The sequence below is a fragment of the Crotalus tigris genome, unplaced genomic scaffold (genome assembly GCF_016545835.1).
Source record: "Crotalus tigris isolate CLP2741 ecotype Arizona unplaced genomic scaffold, ASM1654583v1 scf7180000020990.9691751010:1144802, whole genome shotgun sequence".
In the NCBI taxonomy this organism is placed as follows: domain Eukaryota; kingdom Metazoa; phylum Chordata; class Lepidosauria; order Squamata; family Viperidae; genus Crotalus; species Crotalus tigris.
In genome coordinates this window covers 897553-908350 of record NW_024098300.1, presented here as the reverse complement: position 1 = coordinate 908350, position 10798 = coordinate 897553, and the positions used below count along the sequence as shown (strand labels likewise).

Here is a 10798-nt window from a genome sequence, read left to right as displayed (position 1 = left end):
CTAAAAGTAACCGGTTTGAATGTCCCTGAGAAATGTCAAAAGGCGGAAGGGGGTGAGCTTCAACGACCAGATGTTCAATCACGCAGGCCCATTGCAAAATACCCAGAAATGGCAAAACAAACAAACAAACAAAAACAACAACAACCCTGGCCATGAGGACAGGACCGCCTGCAGCTTTCGGATGGATGGACTTCGACTCCCAGAATTCCCCAGCCAGCATGTTTTTAAGATGGGTGGACTTCAACTCCCATGCTTTTAAGATGGGTGGAATTCCCCCGCTACACAGCCAACCAGAAGGCAGAAAAATAAAAGAGTTTTATTTTGAACAGGATCTTTACACAGCAAGCGTTTGGGCTGAGTGAGAACAATTAATATCAGAGCTGCGCTAGTGATCCCAGGCGGCTAATTGTCAAACGTGTCTATTTGTCCCATCCTGAAACAACACCTGACAGCCCCCCCCCTTTTTTTTTTTGTTAAACACAAAAGGCCACTGGGCCATCAATACATATGATCATTCTGGGTCTCCCACAGGCATAGGCCACAATTCCCTTATTCCCCAGCCAGGGAAGCTGGCAGATCTGCTGACTGGAGATTAAGAAAGTTCTAGTCGTCTGTCCTCTAAAAAAGGTTTTTAAAAAAACCAAAAACAAAAACCTCAAGATAATCAACAAGGAGAAAAGAGGCAATCATAACCCCCACCCCAGCAATATTTTATGCGTTTCTGCTTCTGGATTAACAGACACCCAGTGTGGAATCTTTTAATTTTTTTTTACAGCAGAAATCTAGATCAAAGCCCATTGATCTTATCCTTCTTCCACATCCTCCTTCCCGTTCCAAGACGTTTTGGAGTGACGTTTGCTTTGGGGGAAATTAACTCCAAACACAAAATACTGATTTTTGGATTTCAAGCAGCCCACAAATGCTTAGCAGCTTCCAAACCTTTAAATCAACCCAGTCGATATGGCACGCGGCCTCTCGTCCCCAACCTTCCCCATCGCTTAGGAGAATTACGCTTCTCCTAAAGTCAGCACAGTCTTTGGATTATGGGAGCTGGCTTAAAGAACCCCACCTTTAGTTAAAGCTGCCTTGGCTCCATGCTGGAGAAAGGCAAGACTGAGGATTTGACGCTTTCAGCGAGAATCTGTGGCTTCTTTCGTTTCATTTTCTGGCCAGGCCAACCCACAGCAGCCGGTTTAATACCCTCTTCCTTATTTCTTCTTTTTCTTGCCCCGTTTAGCCCAGCGCTGGCCGCCTCCACCACCACCACCACCTCCGTCTCTCCTCTTCTCCCAGGTGGGCATGGGGGGCTCAATTTCGTTCGGACGTCCTCCCCGGTCTGGGACGCTGCCGGTCATCAACACCTGTGGGAGGGAGGAAGGAGAGGAGAGGGAGAAAAGGAAGGAAGGAAGGAAGGAAAAGGGAAAAGAAAGCGAAAGGGAAGGGAGGAGAAAGGGAAAAGAAGGAAGGAAGGAAGGAAGGAAGGAAGGAAGGAAGGAAGGAAGGAAAAGAAAGGGAGGAGAAAGAGGGAAGGAAGGAAGGAAGGAAGGAAGGAAGGAAGGAAGGAAGGAAGGAAGGAAGGAAGGAAAAGGGAAGACAGGAGAGAGGGAGAAGGGGAAGGGGAAGGAAGGGGAAAGGGGAGGGAGGGAGGAAGAAAAAGGAAAGACAGGAGAGAGAGAGAAGGAAGGAAGGAAGGAAGGAAGGAAGGAAGGAAGGAAGGAAGGAAGGAAGGAAAAGGGAAGACAGGAGAGAGGGAGAAGGAAGGGGAAAGGGAAGAAAGGAAGGGGAAAGGGGAGGGAGGGAGGAAGAAAAAGGAAAGACAGGAGAGAGAGAGAAGGAAGGAAGGAAGGAAGGAAGGAAGGAAGGAAGGAAGGAAGGAAGGAAGGGAAGGATGAAGGAAGAGGACACCAGTATCTTCCCTCCTCTGCCTCTCCACCCCAAGATTCCTTTGAGAAGGCAAAGCTGAGATGTAAAGTCAGGGTTTTGCTATACCCAACCATAGTCGGTTGAGTAAACAGCATGACCTGGCATTGGGGGATGGGCTAAGCCTGAAGAGCTTGAAACCCCCCCCCAAGGGTTCTCCTCCCTCCCCCTCCAGCTGCTGGTGACCCAGATGTCCCCTCCAGCTCATACCTTATTGACAGCACAACTGGTTTTGCTCCGCAAGGCACCGCTGCTGGTCTTGACGATGCGAGAAAAGTCCTCCCGGGCAGCCAGCAGGTGGGCAAGGCCGAGCTGGGCGTCTTCCGGCAAAGACTGCCGCAAGGGCTGGAAGGCTTTGGACATGGCTGTGCTTCGGTTCTAGCCGGGACGAGAGATGAGAAACACAGCAAGAATCCTGAGACAGTCGTGGTGTCTCTCTTCCCCAATTCCAGTTTGGTCTAGTTGTTAAGGCACTAGGCTAGAAAGACGGTGAGTTCTAGTCCTGCCTTAGACATGAAAGCCGGGTGGGTAACTTTGAGCCAATCACCAGGAGACGGTGAGTTCTAGTCCTGCCTTAGACATGAAAGCCAGGCGAGTGACTTTGAGCTAATCACCAGGAGACGGTGAGTTCTAGCCTGCCTTAGACATGAAAGCCGGCTGGGTGACTTTGGGCCAGTCTTTCTCTCTCAACCCAACCCACCTCACAGGGTTGTTTTAGGGAAAATAGGACAGTGGGTCGGATACATTCCCTCTCTTGAGTTATTAAAAACTAATAAAGGAGGGCTATCAATCAACCCATCAGTCAGTCAGTCAGTCATGGGATGAAATCAATGCTGCTAATACAACAGCTCCTTGACGCTACCTTGGCCCTCTCAGACCAATGGAAGGAGGCCACGGTGACGTCGAAACGGGTGAGCATCATGTGTCTTCGGCACCGGTATTCAGCCCCCAGCACTTGGTTAATCTCCTCCAGCGCTTCCTGGTATTTTAAGGAGAGCGAGAAAGCAGAGATGCTTAAGCTCCACCAGCACCAGACCAGGAAGACCCCCACCACCACCTCCTCTGCGGCAAACACAACAGCTCCCCTACCCATTGCTCAGAGGTCAAAGGGGCCTTCAGGAGCGGTGGTGGCCACTGGGACTGCAGCGTCTGCACGGCAAGTGCCTCTGAAACCTGAAGGAAGCACGGAGTTAGCTTTCGGAGCAAGAGAAAGAGGCAGATAATACAATTATTAACGACGCAATTAAGTGTTCAGGCCACTTCGTAAGGCCTCGGTTAAGACCGCACTTGGAATACAGCACTCTCTGGGGGACTGACAAAGTAAGCATTTGTCGCCTCTTGACACGCACACACCCAAACAATCTGGGGTCCTCATTTGTCCGACCTGGGAAGGACGGAAGGCTGAGTCAACCTGGAGAGCCGTCAAGATCGAACTCCTGGCGGTGGGCAGAGTCAGCCTGCCATTCTGCGTTCTAGCCACTGCGTCGCCAGGGCTCGTAAGCGCGAGGACCAGCCACAGATCACCTTTTTCAGAATAACAGGAGTTGGAAGGGACCTCTGAGATCTTCTAGTCCAACCCTCTGCTCAGGCAGGAAACCCTATTCCAGGGGTCTGCAACCTTGACAACTTGGAAGACTTGTGGACTTCAGCTCCCAGAATTCCTCAGCCAGCTATGCTGGCTGAGGAATTCTGGGAGCTGAAGTCCACAAGTCTTCCAAGTTGTCAAGCTTGCAGACCCCTGCCCTAGACCGTTCCAGACAAATGTTGTCCTTACAAATCTCCATTGGTGGGAGGACCCACAACTCGTTCCATTAATTTTCAGCGCCACTGTTAACTTCAGTCGCTAAACGGATGTTCGTAAGTCGAGGACTATTGTATATCCCCTCCCTCGGCAAGTAGCTGGGCCGCTTCAGGCCTTTCGACATCGAAAAGGACAGAGGCCGAACTGCTCCTCCCAGGATCCCACCTGCCCATCCCAGGTCTGCCTGCCCCTTCAGTCCCACCTGGGATCCAATATCCTCCATAACCTGAGCCACGGAGGACGCCGGGTCTGGCTCAGGCATCCCCAGGGCTTGGCAGATCTGATGGAGTTCTCGCAAGGCTGCGCTATTTTTGTCGACCTGCTTTGCTGACTGGACCGTTTTCCTGGCCTGGAGCCGGGCAGCCAGGAGCTCCGAGCTCAAAAAATCTGGAATGGAAGAGGGAGAAAGAAAGAAAAAAGATGGACACGGGCCAATCCAGGCCTCGGCAGCACCTAGTATTCAGAATGGAGTCCTTGTTGCTTTCTGAGCTTGGCTGTTTTCTTGCAGACATTTTATTACCCAACTAGGTAACATCATCAGTGCGGGAGGGAGGAGGAGGAGGAGGAGGAGGAGGAAGGGGAGGAGAAGGAGGAAGGAGAAGGAGGAGGACGACTATGATATCCTTGTTGCTTTCTGAGCTTGGCTGTTTTCTTGCAGACATTTTATTACCCAACTAGGTAACATCATCAGTGGGGGGGGGAGGAGGAGGAGGAGGAGGAGGAGGAGGAGGAGGAGGAGGAGGAGGAAGGAGGAGGAGGAAGAGGACGACTATGATATCCTTGTTGCTTTCTGAGCTTGGTTGTTTTCTTGCAGACATTTTATTACCCAACTAGGTAACATCACCAGTGGGGGGGGGAGGAGGAGGAGGAGGAGGAGGAGGAGGAAGAAGGGGAGGAGGACGACTATGACATCCTTGTTGCTCTCTGAGCTTGGTTGTTTTCTTGCAGACATTTTATTACCCAACTAGGTAACATCATCAGTGTGAGGAGGAGGAAGGGGAGGAGGAGGACTATGACATCCTTGTTGCTCTCTGAGTTTGGCTGTTTTCTTGCAGACATTTTATCACCCAACTAGGTAGCTTCTTCAATGCTAGAGGGTGTGAGTTTGTTTTTATTCAGTATTCAGAAGATTAGTTTCCTTTCCCCAAACTCACAAGCCTCGAGATCCCAATTGTAACGCCTCTGTGTATTAAACTGCCAAGAAACTCGGCAATTACAACCAGCCTTTCCAGGCAGCACCTGTGCAGAATAAGGACGGGAAATTCCGCTTGTGGTTTGGAAGTCCTGGTGGACGGCCTGCTGCTTTGTTTGATGGGAGCCACTTGGGTTTAAATTCACAAACCACAGCTAAGCCAGCGATGGCGTAGTGCGATGCACCAATTCTGTCAGTCTCTCTCGACTTACACAGAAGCTGCAGGCGGCTGTCTCGGGCGCTGAGCCTCGCCATTAGATCCCCTGTGGTCAGCGAAGGATATGGGCAGTGCAGCTCTCCGAGAAGGCCGCTGATTTCAATCTGAAATGTCTCGGCATCCTCAGGTCCTGATAGGGTAAAATAGTATAGAGTTTTATAGAATCAGAGTCTCAGTCACCCAGGTCACAGCTGCCCCAAAGATGCTTTTTCACGAGGCAACTGGACTTTCTTGTTTTTTTTGTTGATGAGAAGCGGAACGTCTTCAAAGAAAAACAAAAAAGTCCGGTTGCCTTGTGAAAAAGCATCTTTGGGATCAGAATGATTTATTATTATTTTTTTTTAAAAAGATTGCTATCACCTCCCCTTTAGCCTCTGCTCATTCTTAACCTTTCTGAGTTGCTCATCTAATAAATAAATAAATAAATAAATAAATAAATAAATAAATAATGATGATGATGATGATGATGTTGAAAGGGACCTTAGAGGTCATCTAGTCCAACCCCCTACTCAGGCAGGAAACCCTGCACCATTTCAGACAAATGGCTGCCCAGTCTCTTCTTAAAAAAACTTCCAGTGTTGAAGCATTCACCGCTTCTGGAGGCAGGTTGTTCCACTGGTTAATTGTTCTAATTGTCAGGAAGTTTCTCCTTAGTTCTAGGTTGCTTCTCTCCTTGATTTCCATCCATCCATTGCTTCTTGTCCTGCCTTCAGATGCTCTGGAGAAGAGCTTGACTCCCTCTTCTTTGGGGCAGCCCCTGAGATATTGGAACACTGCTATCATGTCCCCCCTTGTTCTTCTCTTCATTAAACTAGACATATCCAATTCCAACAGCCATTCCTTATATGCTTTAGCCTCCAGTGCCCTGATCATCTGTAGCTTTCCGTCTTCCATCCCTTCCCTTCCCCTTCCATCTCTTTTCTTCCTCTTCCCTTCCCCTTCCTTCCTTCCCACCCTCCTTCCTCTTATCCTTCCTGCCTGCCTTCCCCCCTCTTCTCTTCCCTTCCCCCTCCCTCCCTTCCCATATTCTTTGTACTCTCCGTTCTTTCACATGATCTAGATCAGTGGGTCTTAACCTGGGCGACATTGCCCCCCAGGGGGCGATTTCATTTTTCAGGGGGGGCGATGGAATGAAAAGGGGTGATGCGGGGGCGAAGGAACAAAAAGGGAGCGATATGGGGGCGATGGAGCAAGAAGTTTTGGGGACACTTTTGAGACTTTTTCATACAGTGAATCGCTGTATATCTGTCATACAAAAACTTCAGATGATCATTATTAGTGGACTGAATTGTGTTTTCAAATGTTCCTCCAGCTAGCTTCAGTACAGAACGCCGTACATATGTGAAGACGCATCGCTTATCTTCATGCGCGTTGCGCAGCAGCCTCTACCCATACAGTGGCGTGCCATTGGCCAGAATATGGGAGATACGGGAAAAAGAATGGAAATAAATTATTTGCATTGATATGTCCTGATGACAATTTTAAAGAAAATTAAAAAAAGGGTTTGCATAAATTGAAGAATTATTTCCTAGGTTGTGATTGAGAGGTTACGTTGGGGGAGGGGGGCGATGACAACTTCCTCATTGGCTCAAGGGGGCGATTCGTTCAAAAAGGTTAAGAACCGCTGATCTAGATCAGTCAGGTTTGTTCCTCCACTTACTCTGTAGGTTGAGACACAGTCCAAAGTCCCATCTCCGCAAAGCCCCATGTGGCCCTGATGGGAACCGCCCTTCCCCTCTCACACAGCCAAGGAACTTACCCTGCACGGGGCTAACGTCCTCCTCCAGCTTACAAAGACTTCGGAGCTCTGAAACCAGCCAGGAGCAGAGCGTCATGAATGGAGGGCTGGAGACCCCAGCTTCAGCCACCTGGGCGAAGGTTTCTATTGACGGAAATCTACAAATAATGACAGTAATAAAGCAAAGATAATACCGATCGTCCTAGGCCCCTTGGGTGCAATCCCCAAACAACTGGAGCATCACTTGAGCATCGCTGGCATTGGCAAAATCGGCACCAGTCCGTTACCGAAGGCAGTTTTTACTTGGAGGTTACTCTACGTTTCGACTGGGTTGGGCATTGTTGTTCACTTTTCGAGTCCTTCCCAAGGACCCGGGCGAGGCAGATGTTGTCTTATGGTCTTGAAGGTCTTGCTAAAGCTGCCTTTTGCAATTGACGGACAGCGACTCGGTCAATGCCGACGAGGTTCAAGCGGTGCGCCTGATGTTTTGGGATTGCAGGCAAAGCACCTTTTGTATTGGTACAATCTTTGCTTTCTTTTGCCACAGTTGTTCTACATCAGGGGTGGCCCGCGGGCTGGATGCATTCTAGCGAAACCGCGACCGTTGCAAGTTTGACACCCCTGTTCTACCTCTATTTGCAGGTCTTTGCATTTTGTGATTTTTTTTGACAGGTCTTGTTCTTCTGCTGTCCCTAGGTCCGCTATCCAGGCGTTCTTGTCTTTCTTATTGACAATTGTTAATTATTATTATTATTAGTGCTAGGGTGCAAACCACAGGCTCCTTGGCACTGGTGAGTTGGGGAATGAAACAACTGAAAGTCACCCATCTGGCTCAGAGACCACTAAGCACCCACTCATAAAACCTTGAATAACAGGATAACAAAATAACAGAGTTGGAAGGGGCCTTGGAGGTCCTCTAGTCCAACCCCCTGCTCAGACAGGAAACTTTATCCCATTTCAGACAAATGGCTGTCCAGTCTCTTCTTAAAGACCTCCAGTGTTGGAGCATCCACAGCTTCTGGAGGCAGGTTGTTCCACTGGTTAATTGTTCTCACTGTCAGGAAGTTTCTCTTTAGTTGCAGATTGCTTCTCTCGATTAGTTTCCATCCATTGCCCTTGCTTCCTTTCTTCCTTCCTCCCTCCCTCCCTCCTTAGTTCCAGCTTGCTTCTCTCCTTGATTAGTTCCTATCTGTTGCCCTTCCTCCCTTTACTTCCTTCCTTCCTTTACTTCCTCCCTCCTTAGTTTCAGGTTGCTTCTCTCTTTGATTAATTCCTATCCGTTGCTTCTTGTCGTTCGTTTGTTCCTTCCTTCCTTCCCTCCCACCCTCCCTCCCTCCCTCCTTAGTTCCAGCTTGCTTCTCTCCTTGCTTAGTTCCTATCCGTTGCCCTTCCTCCCTTTACTTCCTCCCTCTTTAGTTCCAGGTTGCTTCTCTCTTTGATTAATTCCTATTCCTTCCTTCCTTCTTTCCTTCCTTCCTTTCCTTCCCTCCCTCCCTCCTTAGTTTCAGGTTGCTTCTCTCCTTGATTAGTTCCTATCCGTTGCTTCTTGTCCTGCCTTCAGGGGCTTTGGGGAATAGGCTGACCCCCCCTGGCTGAGTGGGCCTCCTGTCCAGAGGCTTCTGTGGCCTGCCGGGGCCTGAGCCTTGGGCCTTCCAGGGGAGAAGAGTCCGAGAGCTCCCCCGCCACCTCCTGCTCACACAGGGCTCCTTCTGCAGCCTTCCTCTACAACAACCCTGCGAGGTAGGCCAGGCTGAGAAGGGGAGGCGGGCGCAGAGGCCCCCCCGGAATCCTTCCCCAGCAGCCGCCCCCACACCACCCCCGCGCGGCTGACCCTAGGCCCCGCCCCAGCCCCTGGCCACGCCCCCGCTCACCCCGGGACGCCTTCCAGCTCCATGGCTCCGCTGGAATCCTCCCCGCGAACCGACCGCTGGGCGCGCAAGCCCTGTAGCCCCGCCCTCCAAGCAGAGGCGGCCTTCCCCATTGGCCAGGCCGTCCGAGCTCTTCCTATAGACGTCAAACACCGCCCACCAAGGCCGCCAATGATAGCACGGGCTTGACCTCTCTCTCTCTCTCTCTCTCTCTCTCTCTCTCTCTCTCTCTCTCTCTCTCTCTCTCCCCCGCCAATCCGAGGCGCTCCTGGCCCGGCGCGGAGCCTGGGATTGGCTGACAGCTATCATAGCAACCCAGGCGCTCCTCCCACCGTGCTTAGCTTTCTTCCCGGCCAATCGGGAGTTCCGTCTTGCGGTACGGTGAGTTCGGGAGGGAGGGGGGGGGAGAAAAGGAGGAAAAAAAAAAAAAAACCTCCGAAAGAGAATCGCACCTCAGAACGCCCGCAACACTCGTCAGCCAATGGGAAGGCGCCGTCGCTGACGCCCCCCCTCTTCTCCATGGCAACGTGCCAGACACAGGAGAGTATCGGGGAAAAAAAAAAAGTATCAATCGTTGACCAATCAGAGCGCGCGGCCGGCTGCGGGGGCGGCCTTTGGAGGAACAGCTGGCCGCCTGGTTCCTTCGCGCGCTTCCATCCTGGCTCAGCGACGGGCCCGGCTTCTGAGCACGTGCAGAGTGCTCCCTTCCACGCCGAGCTTTCTTCGCTGGGGAGGCGTAGGTTTTACGTGTGTAGGCACAAACACGCTTGTATGCACACAGAGGGAGGTTCACGCACTCGCACTCTGGTGCTTCAGTGTATTAAGAGGCTGAAAGAACTCCCTAATTTTTTTTTTCTATTTATAATAATGATGATGATGACGGAAGGGACCTTGGAGGTCATCTAGTCCAACCCCCTGCTCAGGCAGGAAACCCTATACCAGTGTTTCTCAACCTTGACCATTTTAAGGCATGTGGACTTCAACTCCCAGAATTCCACAGCCATGGCTGTGGAATTCTGGGAGTTGAAGTCCACAATGCCTTAAAATGGTCAAGGTTGAGAAACACTGCCCTATACCATTTCGGACAAGTGGCTGTCCAGTCTCTTCATAAAAACTTCCAGTTTTAATAACTTTCATCATTATCGTTAACTTCCAGTTTTTAACTGTTGTTCATCTTAATTTTAATGCTTTGAATGCCTTTTTATGTTTTCCTGCTATGGTAAGCCGCCCAGAGTCCCTCGAGATAGTGGCGGGAATATATATTTAAACAATAAATTAGAACAGCAGTTTTTTTTTTCTAGGTGATTAAAGCGTAAACATAAAGGCATTCAAAGCATTAAGGTTAATGTTTTAAACGCCTTTGTATGTTTTAACACTATTGTAAGCAGTCCAGAGTCACTCGAGATAGCGGTGGCAATAGGCATTCAATAAATAAATAAAAGATGACCATTTTTCTCCCTTTCTTCAATTCACCAAAAAGAATTCAAGAAGTGTGATGTATGATGCAGAGGATGGAAACTGAATTCAGATTTTAAATAATGAAACCAACCCGCCAGAATTCCACTGCGTTTGTCAAGTATGGAGTTTAAGAATCGCAACTGAGTGAGACAGACTCTTGTGGACTAGTAACTTGGTCAGTTTGGTTTATGACCATGACTGTAGTTTATTAGCCTTAGATGACGACGATGGCTTTTCCAATCCAAGGAAATGGATGTTAACTTCTGCCCAAATTTTTAGAGGGGAGCGGGAGAAAAGGATTATGCCGTGAAAGTTTTAAAATTGGTGTAGAAAAGAAAAAGGGGACACTTTGTGGTGCTGCTGGAAAGAAACCATTAACGGTGTGCAAGTGAGGAGAAGAATCCAAACGCCAGGCTTAGCTTCTGTTAAGTGTAATGTTTCCCTTTTAATTTACATCGTACAGTTTTAAATAATAAGAGCATTCTCTTCCAGTGCCCTCTGTGCCACACAGAAATCCCAATACTGAATATACAAATCGGATAAAATACTTAAAACAGGAAAGAAAATTAGCTTGGCAACCACATTAGGGGGGGGAAAGAAAAAA

General features: G+C 49.5%; 1 protein-coding gene across 4 annotated transcripts; it reads right to left on the bottom strand.

Annotated features, from left to right (window-relative positions):
• Nucleotides 1-461: 461 nt before the first annotated feature.
• Nucleotides 462-8867, bottom strand: FAM98C (family with sequence similarity 98 member C). 4 transcript variants are annotated; one of them, XM_039369179.1, is made up of 8 exons: nucleotides 8740-8867; nucleotides 6890-7026; nucleotides 5126-5260; nucleotides 3924-4108; nucleotides 3010-3093; nucleotides 2783-2899; nucleotides 2131-2298; nucleotides 462-1361 (listed from the first exon to the last, which is right to left on the bottom strand). In XM_039369179.1, the coding sequence occupies exons 1-8, from the start codon at nucleotides 8847-8849 to the stop codon at nucleotides 1209-1211; spliced, it is 1089 nt and encodes a 362-aa protein (XP_039225113.1). In that variant the 5' UTR covers nucleotides 8850-8867; the 3' UTR covers nucleotides 462-1208. The 4 variants fall into 4 exon arrangements, with proteins under 4 accessions (XP_039225113.1, XP_039225116.1, XP_039225115.1 ...); XM_039369182.1 differs by lacking the exon at nucleotides 8740-8867 and adding an exon at nucleotides 7861-7918; XM_039369181.1 differs by lacking the exon at nucleotides 8740-8867 and adding an exon at nucleotides 7113-7852.
• Between the last annotated feature and the right edge of the window lie 1931 nt (nucleotides 8868-10798).

What these genes read in the sequence shown, in the direction of transcription:
- FAM98C (XM_039369179.1), bottom strand. Translation starts at nt 8,849, where the DNA reads ATGGGGAAGGCCGCCTCTGCTTGGAGGGCGGGGCTACAGGGCTTGCGC. An exon ending in GAGCTGGAAGGCGTCCCGGG is followed by an intron (nt 7,027 to 8,739) that starts GTGAGCGGGGGC and finishes CATTATTTGTAG; the next exon opens with ATTTCCGTCAATAGAAACCT. An exon ending in CTTTGACCTCTGAGCAATGG is followed by an intron (nt 2,900 to 3,009) that starts GTAGGGGAGCTG and finishes TTAAAATACCAG; the next exon opens with GAAGCGCTGGAGGAGATTAA.